General features: G+C 31.5%; 1 protein-coding gene across 3 annotated transcripts in view; it reads left to right on the top strand.

Moving 5' to 3' along the window:
- The window catches only part of LOC142331457 (putative methylmalonate-semialdehyde/malonate-semialdehyde dehydrogenase [acylating], mitochondrial), a 247,944-nt gene that overhangs the window by 206,175 nt on the left and 22,987 nt on the right, over positions 1 to 18,782 (top strand). For 2 of the 3 annotated variants that reach the window (XM_075377381.1, XM_075377380.1), the window contains 3 exons: positions 7,924 to 8,073; positions 12,594 to 12,672; positions 17,872 to 18,071. In XM_075377381.1, the coding sequence (XP_075233496.1) occupies positions 7,924 to 8,073; positions 12,594 to 12,672; positions 17,872 to 18,071 (429 nt within the window). Of the gene's footprint in view, positions 1 to 7,169; positions 7,407 to 7,923; positions 8,074 to 12,593; positions 12,673 to 17,871; positions 18,072 to 18,782 lie in introns of those variants that run through there. The other variant, XM_075377382.1, reaches the window with a different exon arrangement.

Genomic DNA, 18,782 nt, shown 5'->3' with positions numbered 1-18,782 from the left:
AGGATGAAGTGTCTTTTCTTGAGTACATCTGCGAGAGATGCGACCATTCAGCTGAATGTAGAGAATGAGAAGGTGTAGCTGTTTTTCTAAACGAAATTGTATTCACGTGGATTCTGCTGGCTACAAACATCTCTGTAGTCTCAGTGAGGATATTGGCGCCATTTAAGCTGAATGCCTGCAATCTATATTTTCCTCCAAATTCCAATGTCAGTAAGGATGATCTCTCTGATCTGTATTCACAGATTCCTTTACCCTGCTTAATAATTAGTGATTTCAATGCCCATCACTATTCGTGGAGCTCTTTATAATGGTTTTCTCTAGGTGCAATAGTTGATCGACTGTAGGTGGATCTCTGCTTATTGATTGGTGGGTCATACACCTTTATGTAATTTTCATCAGTTACATTTTCGAGCATTGACCTATCCTTGTGTTCAGCATCCTTACTTCCACGTCTTATATGGCATGTGTTCAGAGACTTCTTTGGAAGTGATCACAGACCAACTTAATTTCATTTATTGTTATCTCATTTGGTAATAGTAATTTGCCTCAGAGTCTTTCTTGTAGATGGGTGGTTGAGAAAGCTGATTGGAATGGATACAATGATTCATCTGTTCTATACAGCAGGAGTGGTAAAGCAATTCACCAACTTACCATGTTTATACACCTGATACTCATTAGTGCAAATGAATCTATGCCATTAACATTAGAAAACCAATGCGGCCTTTTGTTCCTTGGTGGGAGGAAGACTGCAGGAGTGCATTAAGGGATTGTCGCAAGGCGATACATAATTTTAATCAAAGGCCTACGACAGAATTAATAATATTAGAGGGATGAAAAAGGGTTTAGTTGACATTGCTGACGACACAGAAACTGTGCGGGGCATCTCTCTGACTCCTTTAAAGTTGGGAAGTCCGACATGAAAGTCAACCCTAAAGGCAGGAGGCATCCTAAAGTGATTGTCTATGATATAGGTTGATGGCTATCTGAGGAAAATTAATGGCTTTCGTTTGGGAGCAAAATACCTAGATAGATGAGACTACATTAAAGTTCAAATGTCGATTATTATTTAAATCGCTAGGCATGAAGCGGAGCAATACCATATGGTTTTTGAGGTTAGTCCTAAACTTTTTAACAGCTTCACTGTGGAGGGCAGGTTGTTTGTAGACTTCTCTTTGTGTAAGGTCAAGGGGTATTTAGATGTCCAACACTGTTTTAAGTGTTGCAGGTTTGGACACAGAGCTAAGTTCTGTAAAGATCCTGCAGTTTGTGCTTATTGTGGTGATGAAGGACACATGTGTGAGGAGTGTCCAAAGAAGTTGAAGGGTCTGACTTGTGTTAATTGCAAACGTCTTCGGAAGGATCATATAAACACTCTGTGAGTAGTAAAGATTGTGGGTGTTATCAGAGAGCTCTCAATATGTACTATAATTCTATTTCATTAAATGATTAGATTTGGTCAGTTAAATGCACAGGCTGCTTACATTACACAGGTTGTGTTTGGAGGGATTGCATTATGTAGAGGATTGTATGTTGCTTTGTTTCAGCATCTGTATATTGTGTTCTGTGATTTGCTAGATTTTTCTCGTTAGAAGGGATTTTATTGTGGTTTTGAAAGCATATCTGCTGTTTTTTGCGGAAGGAACTTGATTGTGCTTTTATTCGACAGCTCTCGAATAATCATGTCGTCAGTGTGGATGTTTAGAACTTGCATCTTTATGTTACTCATTCATATTTCCATTATAGAGATCCTGCTGATTGTCATCTTGAGGTCTGGAATAAAAATCTTACGATTTATCTCTGGCACTGGTGTAGGTGCGGATGTGAATGCTAAGTCACTCTTGTGGCATAGCGGTTTCACCGATGATGGCTGTGAATTAATAGTACATTTTAGCCCAGCATGATCTACAGGTATATAATGTACCTGGTGAGTTGCCTACCTATGTAGGTATGGTAGATGGGCAATGCTTGTTTGGTGGAACAAACATCGATGTTTCCGTTGGTAGGTTTACCCTGCCAATGGTTGTAATTGGAAGGTAGTTGATGATTGCTCAAGTGATTATCAATTGATTGTCTATGAGACAATTGAGGTGACTTGAGTGAGTGCTACTGATGTAACGTTCCGGTTCAGCAGGGTTGTCTCTTGCACAGGTGTGTAGATTGGAAGAAATTTGTTGTTTTTCTTTTGACTAGGCTCTGAGTTTTGGATCGGAGTCTGAATTTGGATGATCTGATGGTTGATTTGTTGGCAGCTTTTCTTGCCACTGAGTGTTCAATTCTCAGAAGTTCCGGTGAAGAGAGAATTGCATCGTGATGAAATAGGGGACTGTCTGGCGCATGAAGAGGGCTGTTTGTCATTTGCAGAGAGCTTCTCAATGTGAGGGTGATACGGAAAGACGGGCAGTTCTTGTTGCTGAATACAGAAATCTGAGATCTCATTACTTTCATAAAGTCTGGACTGCAAAAAAGGGCTCCTGGTGTTCCCTTGTTCATGAGCAGGGGAACAGGGATTCCTGGGGCGTAGTATATAGGGTCTTGGGATACAAACGACAAAAGTATATTCTTCTGTTTGCTCTCTCAACCAGGTTTGGTTTAATTTCAGAAACTTCTGAAATGTTACAAATTACTAGATGATTTACTACCTGGTAATAGTGAAGCTGGAGAGATCGCATACCATTTGTGGGTGTGGTGAGAGGTCATTCAGTTCTGCGGGGGTGCAGCGTCCTCAGAGATTACCGAGGCTGAGGTGCATCAAGCTATCTGTAGTTAGGTAGGAAAAAGGCTCCAGACTTTGATGGAATAACAGCAGAGCTTCTTCTTTGTTCGGTTGGGGTGAGTGTGAGTTGTCACATGAATTTTTAATAAATTGTTTGGTGGATATTTCCCTGTGTGTTGGAAGAAGGGGATTGTAAAATTGTTTAAAGGTGGTGACAAGGATCCTGCTGTTACTTCTTCTTATAGGCCCTTGACGTTGCTTCTGATTATTGGTAAGGTCTTTGAAAAGGTTTTGTATCTGTGTATAAATGAGAGGTTAACCTCACAAAGATTGTTGATGGAGAATCAGTACAGGTTTCGTCCCTGAAAGGGTACTGAGGATGCCATACTCTGTGTAATGAGTGAGGTAACAACCAGTGAAACAGAATATGTCCTGGGGATCCTGGACATTTTTGCAGCATTTAATAATTTATGATGGCCTTCTGCTATTTACCAACTATAAAACAGAGAATGTACTGTAAGTGAATTGCAAGCTATGAAAAGTTACTTCAGTCATCGGGATGTGCTGCTCTGTGAGGGCAACCATGAGGTTGGCAAGACCTCATCCATGTCCTGGGGATGTCCCCAGGGCAGCATGTTGGGTCCTTTATTATGGGTAGTGGAATTTGATTCTCTCCTTTGGCTGAGGTTGCCCAGCAGGTGTTGCATCGTGGCTTATGCTGACGATGGGCTCCTGTTGGTCAAAGGAACCTCGCAGTGGGAGGTTTAACTCTGAGCCACTCAAGCTTGCAGGATGCTTGAGCTGTGGGGTCATCAATACAAGATGACGTTTAGCCTAGAAAAGACCACGATGATGCTCCTCAAAGGCAGTGAGTCGGTGAGTCTGTGTTTTGATGGCAGGCCAGTTTATAAAGTATGTTCAGGTTCAAAAATACCTCGGGATGTTTCTTGATGAGAAACTGCAATTTAAGAAGCACCTTCAATACATTGCAGAAAAGGCCTGCATTACCTTCTTCAGTATTTGATGTGTGGTCAATCCTGATTGGGGTTTTAATTTTAAGACCATGAGCATCCTGTATAAAGGTGTGTGCGAGGCTATTATGCTATATGTGGCGCCTGTTTGGGTGGATAGGCTAAAATATAAGAGTATCGGGACATATTATTAAGGGCTCAATGTCTAATGTTGTTAACGGTAATGGGTAGTTACCGTACTATTTCATGGGAGGCAGTCTTGGTGATTGTAAGCGTGAAATTGATAGACTTGATTGCATCTTAGAGGCAGCAGCGGTATGATGCTAAGAAGTCCGGTAAGTTGACTTTGGATGAAGTTCAAGAAATTGAACATTATGGCAATATCTTGTGGCAGGCCTGATGGGATGAGGCATTACACACAAGATCTCTTTCCAAATGTTGTTGGTTTGTGGGAAACCTCTTGGGTACACCCTAATAAATATGTGACGCAATTTCTTTCCAGCCATGGTGCTCTTGCGGACAGACCGCAGAAATTCAGCCTGGTTGATCCTGGGGTGTGTCCTCAATGTAGTCAATTGGATGACATATATCATGTTTTTATGAGTGCTCAAACTACGAGTTAATACGCACGGAGACCATCTGTCAGCATGAATGTATCAGGTCGGTGTTGGATCTCCGTGTAAACTGGAGGAGCCAGGCCAAATGGGTTATAATGGAGAGTTTTATACTGTACTTAGCAAAGGAAAGGATTGCTGAGGGAACCTAGGCCCTGCTTGGATTTCTCTTCTATTCTGTTTTTGATGATGTTTTGTTTTATTATTTATGTTTTTGTTGTTGTTTTTGTCATTTGTTTTGTTTTAATGTTACTTTGTTGTTATTGTTATGTGTAATATTTTTATGTTTTGTTTTTCTCTTTCACATTATGTGTTGAACTCACTTTTACCTTCTACAGGTAAAAGGTTGTTCCTTTGTTTAGTTTGGACGATTCAGTCTTAAGGCGCTGTAAGACGTGTTTCATGTTGAGTTCATTAAATAGTAGTACACCAATGGGAATATTACTCGTGGCATTCGCATCCTGGCCGAGGCGACTGGAATACATCAAAAGCCAAGGTTTTGAAGAAGAGCTCCGATAAATCCCATAATTGCTAGAAACGGAGGGGGTCAGGACAGAAATGCTATGCATCTTCTGCAATGTGAGGGCTGTATGCTGTTGAATGTTTCGGTTAGATAGACGGAAATCACAGCTAAACTATATCGATACCATTTCTCGTACAACTTCATCATTGGTTGTTTGGAGAAATGTTTGGGCCATGTGTGGATCGGTACAGTCACCGCAACCAATATGACCGGAAAACAGCGGAATCCTCATTACCGCCCCAGTTGGTGTGGTGAACACATTTTATACATGTTTAGATGAGTTTCACTTACATCTTCGTACTGTTCTGAGTTTGTGAGATATAAGTTGCAGGTAGAAAATATCTCATTCATGAATGGAGATTTGCAAAATGGATTAAACATACTTTTTCTTTTAATAAACAATATAAACAGATAATTCAAAACAGACCACTACTGTTGCAACAAAAACCCTGCAGCCAAGGATGATAGTATATGATCGCCGGACATTGGAGAAGAAGGGTTCATGGATGCGGTAAGGGTACAAAACACAGATTATTCAGGAGAAGACTTTGCAACTGAAAACAGCTGTGTCATTTTCAGGTAAAAAAAAAACAAGACATTAGTCACAAGTATCAGGTCTGATTAGTGTTATTAGTGTCTTGTATCAGGTCGCTTAAAACCATTAAAATTATTGCCTTGAACTTAACCTGTGTATATTGAGGGAGCTTTATAGAACAATAAGTATAGCTTAATGATTACAGAAAGTTTTGACAATGGAGTGGTTCTGAAACGGGTCTGCAAGTGATAAAGGAATGAAGCTAAGAAAGGTAAGCAGTACTCACAATAGAAACTACACTGGTCTAAGCTGAAAAGATAATAGTAATTATTTCTATCTTAATAACAACAGCTTTGTGGAGTTCTCTTTTAGAGCTCTATAACACGCTTTTTTTTAGAACTTTTTTTTCTCTTTAGACATTCTCTTTGAGTGATACTTTTAAAGTAATGTAAGCCGGTTTCAGTTTTCATCAGTCACTTTACAAGTACTCTTTGGTAATTGTGATTTCAGTTTAAACTCTTAAGCAAATGTTGATTTCTTGATGTTTCTTAAGTAAAGGTTTTTAAAAGATAATTTAAAACCATTATAAGTTATCTTTGAGTTGTAAAAGTTGAACATTATTTAAAACGTTTGATTTAATGCTACTATTTGAAATAGGAAATTATGAGAAGAAATAATTTTTGTTCTGTTGATAACTAATTAACATAGCAGTTGATACTACTAAATATTATTTATATATGAAACAATTCATAATGATAACAGTAATTACTGACTATGTAATTGGGATAATAATACCTTTTTTACTTTAAAATAATTTATTATATGTTCAAAATGATATCTCTTGTTTGTACCAATGATTACATATTTATACTGTCATGGGTGAATCAGACTACTATATTTATTTTATTGTATCACATGCTGATAAAATTAAAATACTCATTTTTGTAATACAGTTTATCAAATTTTGATAAATGATTACATATTATATATATCTTTTGATTATGTAGTGCATTATTAGTATAGTAGTAAAGAAAAGAAGTAATTGAACTGTATTATGAAAGTGGTTTTTTAAACTTAGCTATGACCTTATGATAATGTTATCTTCTCTATTACTTACGTATTTTATTAATTCTCGAGTTGTATTACAATGATAAATTTCAGTTATTATTGTGTTAGAAGTTTAATTATTATCATTTTGAATTAAATTTTAATTGAACATGTTTTTTAAAAATAAAATTATTTATAGTTTTCTATATTTGTTGGTGATAGTATTTTTATTATTAGAATAATTTAAAAAATATTATTTTATTTTAATAAATACTTTTTTTTACATTTTTTAAATCTTTATTTATAGTCGCATCAACAATTAAATTTAATTCACTTCTTTTCGTATTGTTAGTTCTTTTTTTTACAGATTCATTTTTGCTATAAGTACTGTGGTATTGTTGCACAGTAATAAAGTATTAAAAGAATTTTATTTTCATAGTTTTTGGTTCAGTCAGTGGTTGAACTAAAAATATTTTCTATTTTAATTTTACTCTGTGCAAGTTTTACTTATGGTTATCTCATAGCTCTCAAATAATTATAAACCCTTATATTTGAAGGTTAGTGGAAATAACGGATTCTGAAAAAAGCCCTGCAATGCGATCACAGTATCATCACAGCATAGGAGGAGAATCGTAGGAAGGTTGTAATCATTAGATATAAAAAAAAAGTCTTTTGACAGTAGTGTGATGTCACAAGTAAGAGCTGCTGTTACATCTGCTTTGGGTCATCAGATATCAGTTTCCTAACAACTAGGAAAGAAACCTATAAAAATAATTCAGTGAGAACAAATTCAATTCAGTAAGCAAATTACTCTTGTAGATTCAGAGTAATAGAGCATCAAAAACAGATTTGAATTTTGGAGATTGAACCAAAAAGATGATGACAGTAATAATAGTAAGGTGTTAATAATGAGACATCATTGCCATAACCAGTGCCACAATATTCAGTTCTCCCATTGGAAATATTTGAAGAAACTGATTTAAAAAAGCTACCTCAGATTTAGGTAAAGTTTTTAAAATTTATCCTTAAAATTAAAATAAAGGATACTATAGTCAATCTATTAACTATTCTATATATTAGTTTTACATGGAGGTTATATTATGAATTTATATACATATAAATATTATGCATTATGGTTAAAACTCAAAAAAATATTTTAATGTCTCAAAATTATTTGATTTCGTCAACATAATTCTATGCCTCAGGACTTTTTGATATTTTTTTTGAGAGAGCAGATGTATCTGCTCGGTTCTATTTAACTTGTTTCTACTTTATTTTTTTTAATATTTTACCTTTTCTATAATTATTTATATATTTTATTTTATTTTATTTGCATAAAATTAACATTAATTATTATGCTACATATAATGTTTTGTTTTATTTTATCTACCTATTTTATGTTTTCATTATTTTTTGGAGTACAATTAATTCAACTCTACTTTTGTAAGCATGAGCTGTATTTATTTTGGAGTCATTTGGCTTACAGAATACTTTAATTGTTCTGTACGATAATGTTGCAGGTGATTACAAGAGTTCCCAAATCAACCAAATCAGAAATGGAAGCTGCTGTTAATTCAAGCAAAGAAGCATATAAATCTTGGTCTAAAACTTCCTTAATTAGTAAACAACAAATTATGTTTAAATTCCAGAATATTATTAAAACAAATATGGTTAGTAGATACTGTTGTTATCATTGTTGAGTTATAAAAATGGTAGAGCCTGGCAAAAGATTCTCCCATAGTTAAATTACATTTTAGCTAATAAATTGCATGACTAGAATCAAAACAGAAATAATTAAATTATGTAAATGACATAATTATCAGTGTTGATGAAATTCCTATGCCTACTTTTAAAAAAAAATCATAGTTGTTATTGCCCCTTTTATCAGTTAATAGGTCTTATACGAATGGGATATCTACAGATTGCCTTAAGACTCCTACATAGTATGATACTGTTCCTATTTAAAAAAAAAACTGTTTATTCACTTTTTTAGAAATTAAAATCTTTTTAATAGATATAATTTCACTATTATTAGAAATGAAATTTGTAGTATGTTATACAGCTCTATTATATGTTTGTATTTTGTAAATTATTTGGAATAAACAGTGATTGAAAGTGAATGTTTTAATTTCCTTTGAAAATATATGTTTGTTGACAAACCATCTTGATGGTTCTAGGAAAGATTCATTTAATGATTACTGTATCCTATCTCATAAAGAGTACTTTAATTAATTTAGTTACCAAAAATTTCTTTTCTATTTTTTTTTTTTATGTTCCATTTTATTTAATTATACTCTTCTTATTAATAAAACAACTTTCATCACACTTATATCTAAGATATAAACAGACAGTTGAAATTCTTCTTTAAAAAATTTAATTAAAGAGTTCTAAAATAAAGGAAATTGCAAAGGAATTGCACTTCCAGAAGATTAAAAAAAGTATAGTATAGTTATACATATTTTGTTAGTGCTTTGAGAAAGAAATCTTTATTTTTCTGTGGTAATATTTTTTAACTTGAATTTTAGTTTGGTATGTATTTCTTCAGTTTATTATGCTGAGTATCTTTGTTCTTAAGCTGCTTTTTGTAAAACCTTTTATGAAGGAAGAAGAAAACCTTATTTAAATCTGCATTAGTAGAAATTAATTATATAATTTCTGGAAACTATCTGCTGGAGATAAGATAAGAAATTATAATAAAGAGTATAGTTAAATTCTGTTTTCAGGGAATCAGTTAAATCTTGTACTTATACATTCTTGCATAAGGAAAAACCATAATATTTTTACAGTTAATAAAAAATTTGAAAATCTTGAAATTTAAAAGGAGTGAAATGGATTAAACTCGACTATGTTTCCTCGCTTCTGTTATGTGTTTAAGAATTATTATTTTGTTCTTTTTATCAGTGTCACAGCAATGCAATTATTTTTTGTTATTGAGTAATGTGGAACTGCAGAGAAATAATTAGCCTTTCTGTGTGTCAGATATTATGTAACAATCCAGAATGAACTTTTGTAGAGTCATTAAATTGAATGTCAAGTTTAATAGTTAATAAGTGTACTGAAATTTTTACGCTGTTAAATTGGTTATATTTTCTGATTGGCTATAGTAAGGAAGGAATTAAACTATTGTTTAGTTTATAGGAAAAGCTTAAAAAAATTTGAATTATCTATAAAGTGTAAGGGCATATATAATAGGTGGTTTTATCTTAGGTTCACTACTGTTAAGGAGGGTAATTTGGAAAGTTTTAAATTTGGTTCTTAAAATGGATTTGCATTGAATGTGAGGAAGGTTTTGTTTTAAAAAATGAGAATACAAATAAAAGAAACAGCATTTCATATCTTGATGAAATAAACCAGATTTACTAAGGCGAATCAAATTTCTGAGGAATGATATCTTATCTGTAAACAAACAATTAGGAAAGAAAATTAGAGAATTAATTGATTTAAGAGTTGAAAATACAAAATTATTAAAGAGAAAATGATTTTTGTCAGGTACACTAAAGACTTTTATTAGGTACAGTTAAAAAAAAAAAATAGTTTTGGATAGTATAAATTAGAAAAGATCAAACAGTATTTGTAAAGATTTTAAAATGCAAAATAAAGTAAATGAGAGGAAAACTGCAAGATATAGTCTTCCAGGTAATGTGGAGCCTCAAGATAAAATAGCACGAGTAGCACTTACAAATAGATGTGAGGAATTCAGTGATGTTTCTGACATTGATTTTAATGAAATTAATACTCCCAAAACTTTGCCTGTGGGAGGACAGTGTAACACCTTTGTTGAAATGGATAATTCTTGACTTTGGTGATATAATGAATATTAGATGATGATTTAGAAAGCTGCATGCTTATTTTGTCTGGGATGGTTATATGAGTTGTAAACAAAGGCTAAGTAAATAAATCAGCTATAGGTTTTAAAAATGTGGGTGTTATGTATTTTGGATTTGTTGAGGTTAAACAGGTTAAATAATCTGCAGTGAAATATAAGTTAAGGTGTAATTTATTGATGAATGTGATGATTATTTGAAGTATGTCATTTATAGCGATTCTGGTGTAATATTGCCTTTGCATGTTTCTGACGAAGTCAAATGTGAATTTTTTGTTAAGTTTTATTAAAATATTTTAGTCAGATGACTATGAATGAGTGAATATATCATAAGACCTGTTGAAGTATAATTTTTGTTATATGTTGAGTAGTTATCTTTTACGTTGATGTGGTTTGTCTTTTTCTCAAACTCCTTAATTATGTTGTCAATATGTTGCTCATGATGTTATAAAATTATTAAATTTTATTTAAATTATTTGTTTTATATGTATTAAAAATTATTGTATTGGGTTCTTTATTATAGAACTTACTTGTTTTGAAAAAATAAAATAAATTTAAAAGGATTTAATTTATAGTATGTAAACACGTATTAAATCCTCGTAATAAATTGCTATATTTACCTGAATGATAAATAAATAAATAAGCAAATAAAAGAATGGACGGACGGACGAATGGATGAATATTCAAGGTGATCATTAGATTTCATTATTGGTGAACTAATATGTATGATGTCTTTTTCATTACAATCTGGTACTATCTAGTTGCAAAATGAAGAATGAGAATTACCAGATGAGTGCACACAATATGTTTAAACTGTGCTACATGTAAAGCTTTTAGGATATTGTTACACTAGTCTAATGAAAGTAAACCTTCAGATAATTTTAGATGGCTGATTAAATTAATTAAATTCACACTGTAATAACTATAAGAAGTTATTGAAAAAACTTACATTATCTTTCAAGAATTGTAATTAAATTTTACTTATTCACTTTACATTTCTTTAACTGGTTGTTCAAAAATATGACACTACTAATTCAAACTCTAATATTTGTTTATGATACATGCTACATGTCTACGTTACTGCTCATCTACCCTGTCATTATATGTGGCCTTAATTTTATCTGAACACAGTCTTTGTATTCTATTTGTTATTCTTAACTGACAAACATTTGTACCATCTCTGCTTAACAATGCGCACATCTAAATTTATTAATATTGCTGGTTAAAATTATTGAAATAATACTTTATATATGATTCACCATCTGAAATGTTAAATAATTTTTTTGAAAAGTTGAGTAGGGAGTACCCACTTAATTTAAAAAAGTTTCTGTCTTTAAAATGTTTAAATTGTGTGTTTTATAACCATCTCCTGTGATATTCCAGCTGTTGTGAAAATGTTAGGTTGTTAGGGTATGCAACTGTCTTAACCAGGACCCAGTTGTGTGCTGTTAATGTGGATGGTTAGGAGTATATTTGTTTGTGCTAGAAATTCTGTGTATTATTACTTATTGTTTTATTTATATTATTGTTTAATGAACGGGTAGTTCAACATTTCTTTTTGTTTGTTAATGTATTTTGGTTATAACATAATTTTTTATTTCCTTTGAACCCGCAATAAAAGTTAAGTCCAATTCTTTTTTTCTCTAGATGTTAAGAGAGTTAATATAATTTTTAAGATTTTATTTTTATGGAATTATGTGATTTTTTGTGGCATGGTAAGTCTGATATGTGATCATCGTTGTTAGTATTATTTGTTTTTTAGTATAGATATTTTAGTCTTAAGGATGATTCTTAAGCGCTGATATCAAAATTATGTTATTATTAAATTCTCTTTTAATATGAAGTATAACCGGTCTGTGATTTGCGCTTTATGTTGCTTTTATTGTGATTTCCCAGTGCTTCCTGAACAAGTTTTTCTTTGTTCTCACCAGGTAAATGCTGAAGTCCATTTTGTTACCTGTGGAGTAGCACATTCATTTGATTTTTAATGTAATCTATATAATGTAAATTGATGTACTGGTCTGATTGTAATACTTGTTTATTTGATTGTCACAATGTTCTGAAAGAATGAATAAAAAGGGTTTTAACTATTTTCTGTTGTGGATGCATTCATTGACATGTCATAAAAGTTAATTGTTCATGATATGCCACGGAATTATTATGAATAAAAAATAAAATTCCACTTCTCCATTTAGTTTTAAATATATGGTTGATTAGCGCTTCATTTTTCCTGAATTAATAAACAGTAAAATAGTTTCTGACCAGACCTGTTGCCTGCATAAAATATTACTGAAATTATAATTTCTGCTTCAGAATATTTTTTTTGTTTGCAGTGTAATATAAAATTTGTTTTCTCCTTTGTTTTAGAAAAAATTAGCAGAAAGTATTACTCTTGAACAAGGCAAGACACTAATTGATGCAGAAGGTGATGTTTTAAGAGGACTACGTAAGTGCAATTTAAGCCTACCTTGGTAGGTTTCTACCTAGCTTTACATAATACACGCTAAGATTCTTCACACTCTTCTTCATATTCGTCTACATTTCCTCCATGAAAATGGGAAATGATATGACTTTTTACATTTTCATTTAATTTAAGGTATTCTCTTCTTTTCATTCGGGTCAAAAATCTTTCTTATTTTGTGTAGCAGTGCTTGTTGATTGAAAAATTAACTGATTATGAGCTTGGAGAATTTTTAAAATTAAAATGTAAGTAAACATTTCTTAGAATGGTGAATTATACTTCAGGGAATACCACAGTGAGCCTTGAGTTCTCTTCGTTCTCTTTTTTACATGCTGAATAATTTGCAGATAACATATGAGCATTAGTTGAGAGCATCAGTCCAGATTAAATTTATTTACTGAAACTAACCTTCTAGTTGTTATTGAACTGGATTTTACTTGGATGGCTTGAACTAAATAAGTTGAAGATAATATAGTATACTTAAAAAATCAAGTTTAAACTGCTGTCCAGTAACTTTATCTAAATGAAATCTGGGACTTACAGGAGAGGACAGGATTATATTCTAGTTTTAAATTTTGATGTGTTTATCAAATAACTTTTTAGAAATGAATTAATTAGTTCGATTTTTGCACTGGGGATGCTTATCACCTCTGTTAGTACTAAAGTACAGAAGGTTGTGGATTGCTCTGATTATATTTTATGGTACAAAATTATTTTCTGAAGTAGTAGTGGTAATATGATAAGAATATTAAATATATAAACCATGGCAAAGTTCAGTTATAAGAATGATGCGCATCACTTAGCCCAGAGTATGATATCCTTTATTTTATAGCTGTTCCTTTTTTTAAATATACTTTAAACATAATTGTACTATTTACTTGTTTATAGAAATGCTAATATTATTTAAAAAAAAAAAATACAATAGAAAATACATTATAATAATGGAACAAAAATGATTTTATATTCCTGTCAAAAAATATTGTTATGACTTCTCAGTATGTAGGAGTGAAGCTTTTGAACAACATGATTGAAATATTTGAGTAAGTTGAAGAACATTAAGAATAAAAGTACTAAATTTTTCGGTAAAGAATTGCCACTTTTTGATTTATGAATTTTTGGAGGCGTGTTTGAAACAAATTTTAAGATATTAAAATATGGCAATTTTAATTAAAAAATTCGAAACCATTTTATTATTACAAGAAAGGTCATATCTAAAATTAATTTCCAGCATCGTTTCCATCAATATTAAAATTAAAAAGATTACCATAGCATAAATAGTTCTGAATTTTGCTCTTATATAATGATGTCATCTGTGAAGACAGCCAGTTTTGCTTAGCTCTTTTGATGCTGTAATTGTTGTTATAATATTGACCAGCAAGCGCCAGCTTAAAATAGAGAGATAAGTAGAAGTCACTCGATCGCTAAGAGTTAGCTGTGGACAAATAATCTACTACCAAGTTATGTGATGATTTGAGCAACAGCTTGTGGCCAAGCAGTATCATGAAGCAACACAATATTGCAACTTAGCATGCCTTATGTTTTCCTTTGGATTACACATAGAGATTTCTTTAAGAACCTTAACCCTAGGAACTGCTACATCTTATTAGATGTAGCACTTGTGCTACAGTTCTAAGGTTGTACTTCATGGCAAGAGATTATTAACATCAGATGATTGTTCACTTTGTGATTCATCATAACATTTCATCAGTCTTTGCTAACTGTCAACCCATTTTCTCACCATTCAATTACTAGTTGCATTTTCCCCATAAACTTCACTAATTTGCTGATGATTCTCTGATGTTTCATGTTTCTTGGATTCAAAATTGGATAGTTTGTAGTATTTCACAGTTATGATCTTTCACGTGTGACTTTAAACATTTAAAATGTTCAAAACAAATTGCGAACAAAAACTGCTTCCTCCATAATGGCAATTGTAGTTAACTAATAAATGAAGGACTCTTTAAGCACGTGTTCAGAAACAATCAAAGTGGTCAGCCAGTAACATGTAGAAACTGTACTTATCTTCTGAATGTTTTCTGTTTTTTAATTGTTTTGAAGCTTTAAAGTTTTTTAATTGGGGTGAAGCGAATTAGTTTTTTGTTACTTTATTCTCCAGATTTTAGTACTGTTATAAAGATGAACAATGTTTTGTTTAGATGCTTGAGCGTCTTAACATTACAGGAGTATCGTAAAAAGTTCCAAGCATGGATATAAAACAACATTTTTCTGGGTTCATTTTGATTTATTTTTCATCATAGTCACCATTAAGGTCTACACATTTAGCCCAGAATTTCAAAAGAGCGCTTAATCCCAGTTTGGTTCGTTGATTTATTATCCAGCTCCTTAAAATAACCAACAATTACTGCAATAACTTCATTATTGCTCAACATAATCTCATTATATTGAGTAAACTTAATAATTTCATTATTGGTCGAAAATCTCTTCCTTCCAAGCCATTTTTTTTAGGTTAGGAAAAAGTGACAGTCACTGGGAGTCAGATCATGTGAATATGATCCAAAACCCTCCGGTTTTGGAGCAATTTGAACAATAATGACTGAAGTGTGAACTGGAGCATTGTCTTGATGGAAAAGCACTTTTTTTTTGCCAGATATGATCCTTTATCCTTAGTGATTTGCTGAAATAGGGTTGCATAATATTTGCCATTTTATCACCCTTTTTAAGATAATCAATGAAAATTTATTGCACTTGTGCCCCAAAAAAAATTGCCATAACTTTTTTGCATGAAAAATCGTTTTTGTTTTTTCTATAACAAGTTGATCTTTTTCAACTCATTTTTTTGATTGCTGTTTTGTCCAGGAGTGTAATGATGAACCCAAATCTCATCAATTGTCATAAATTGACGTAAAAATTACTCTGGATTGTGCCAAAAGAGCTTGATACAATTACTTTAAATGGTTTGTTGGCACTGTTTTTGATCAGGCATGAGCAAACATGGCATTTCATAAGTGTGTCTTCACTTCAGAAGTGTTTCCACTGCGTGATTCATTGTTAGTGAATGTTTGACCTATTTTAGATTCTGCAACCCAGTGTTCAACTGTTTTATTTGATGGAGAAGAGTTACCCAATGTTATATCAAGCTCTTTTTTAATTTCATTTAAACTTAAGCCTTTCAGAAAAAAGTATTTAGTAATTGTATGAATTTCCATTTTTCAAGAATTGTCCTAATTCTCCGGTTTCACAAACGGAAAGTACTATACTAGCTGACACAGCGACTTAAACTAATGAAGTATGGAATCATTTGATACCATCAAGAAATTAAGCTTACTAACACCATCTCTGTGTGAGGCCCAAAATTTATCATCCTGTCTTTGTATTAAAAGATTTGTTTTGAGGGTTGAAATCTGTGAATGGGTTACACATAGCTTAAGATTAGTAAATTAAATTTTGTATTTTAATAACTTTTACTCATTTATTAACACTTTTTCTCGTTTTCCTCTCCTGTGTCTTGTAAATAATTTTTTTTTTTGTTAAATGTTATTTGTTGTACAGAATAATATATGTATGAACTTCTATGAGTGTCATATACTTATATAAGTTATAAAATTACATTTTTAAAAAGTATTCAATATATTAAATCCAAAAAAATTACAATGAATTGTAAACCATATGGTAAGAGTCTCACAGATATCATTTCTCTGCTCAAAAAACAAAAATTTCTGTAATATAAAAAAAACTGTTTTTTTTTTCAATATCATTTTATTAAAAAAACTGTTTTTTTATTTTTTTAATAAAATGATACTGATATAAAAAAAGGTAAGACATTACATTTCGTTATTAGTATCTGTTATTAATTTAGAATTTTGTTTAAAAAAAAATACATGTTAAATAAATGTAATAAACAATAGATATACAATAATGGATGATAAACAATGTTTATGCATTCCACATAATAAACTAAAAATAGAAAAATCTGTTACAAAACTCTTACCGGCCTGATTTCATTTATTAAACAGCGAATAGTCATAAGAATTGTTTTCTGTAAATGTGATATATATTACATGAATGAAGTTAATTTTTTGATATCACTACATTTTGTTAGAATATTCTTTTATTTTTTTTATGAGTTACTGATTGTTATTTTATGGATTTATTATTAAAATTTATTGCTTTTCTAGAACAAACATACATTTTTTTAAATTTCTTGGCCAATATTTTTTGTTGATAGTCATATCATTCACTTTATACCACATTTTTCCTTTTTTAATAAAACTAGTATAATGAGTCATATCATTCACTTTATACTGTATTTTTCCTTTTTTAATAAAACTAGTATAATGACCTTCACAAATCGAAGATCCGTGATGTAATATTACAATTATTACTTTGTAAGTGTAACCCTCAATTTTTATCGAAATGTAGACACACTTTTTATATTATTATTAAATGAATTTTTTTTTTATTTCTCCATCAATTAAAGAGTTCTAATTGTAGAATAAAAATTTTACCGATCGAATTTATTTCTGTTTTATGTAGCAAATCTTTGTTGCCACATTTGCAGCGCTTTCCTACCGTTTGTATTTTCTGTGTTTTATTAGCAGCTATAATCTCTCGTAAACTAATACTTTTATTTTTTTTTAATGAACTGATGGGAATTAAAAAAATTGTTTCATCTTCAGTACTTTCATTTATATAAGAGCATTTACTATTAAAACAAGCTGTAATATATTTTCTTTTAAATTTTATTATTTCAAGTATGTTATCAAGTTTTTGTATGCTACCTAGTAGCACGATTCGTAAAGCCATCTTTTTGAGGAAAAAGTGATATATTTGAGTCCTGTGATTTATCAAATGGACGAAAAAACATTGTCTAACAAAATTTGAGGTATTTTTTGAAAGTATTCATTACTACAAATCTAATTTAACTGAAATGCAATGTTTTCATGCTTATTTTTTTATTTTTTTCCCATTTTCATTTCACTCTTAGGTTTGGTCATGTAAACATAGTTCATTGACTTCGCTGTGCTGTCCAGTTCTGCAGACTCTTACTGGCAAAGTTCTAACAAACCTCTTGATCAAAGGATTTATTTTTTATGTATTACAAGGCAATCGATTTTAAATCTATATCAGAAATAATGGTATTTAGACAAATTGAAAGTATATTAGTTTAAGAATTGTGTTTAGTATTACTTTAAGAGTGTGATATTCAAAAACGTTTTTTTCCAGAGGTTGTGGAACATTGTTGTGGCATGCCTTCATTACAACTCGGTGAAGCATTATCTGGTGTGGCTAAAGATATGGACATACATTCATATAGAGTACCACTTGGTGTTACTGCTTCAATTACTCCGTTTAACTTTCCTGCTATGATTCCACTTTGGACAATACCAGTTGCTATAACATGTGGTAACACTCATGTAATTAAAGTAAGTCTCTTAAAATACATAAATACAGGATGATCAATTTAAAATTACATTGTTATTTAATAAAATTAGATTCATATTTGTTACATTTAGGCTGACTTTATACCAACTTATCTACAGTAATTGCTGAAAGTGGTTACCATTTTGTTCCAGACACTTGTCCACATGTTTAAACATTGACCTAGATACGTTTCTTAACATGCCAGGCGTAATTGTATTGCAGCAGTAATGTTCATCTTAAGTTCTTCTAGGGTATGATGATTATTTTGATAACCTTTTCTTTTAGAAAACCCAAGAAAGAAATCCAAACTGGAGAGGTCTGGGGATTGTGATGGCCACAGGCCTCTAGAAATCAGCCTATCTTAAAAAAACTCATGAATATACTCTGTTGCAGAGTGAGTAGTATGGCTGGTTGCATTATCCTGTTGTACTCAACAGTACCTCTCCTCCTTTTCTAACAGTGCAATAAACTGGATAACAATCTCTTGGTAGCATTCAGAATTTATAGTTTGATAAAAAAATATTGTTCCAACTACTCTTTTTCTTGACACAGCGCACAATGCACCTAAATTTTGCACATGAAGATTTGACTACAAAAACATTAAAACAAGCTGCAGTATATTTTCTTTTAAATTTTATCGTTTCAAGTATATTATCAAGTTTTTGTATGCTACCTAGTACTATCAAGTATTGCTATCTAGTGGCACGATTCGT

This window comes from Lycorma delicatula, chromosome 10 (genome assembly GCF_047948215.1).
Source record: "Lycorma delicatula isolate Av1 chromosome 10, ASM4794821v1, whole genome shotgun sequence".
In the NCBI taxonomy this organism is placed as follows: Eukaryota; Metazoa; Arthropoda; class Insecta; order Hemiptera; family Fulgoridae; genus Lycorma; species Lycorma delicatula.
The sequence above is the reverse complement of the archived record's forward strand: the minus strand, read 5'-3'. Positions and strand labels throughout refer to the sequence as shown.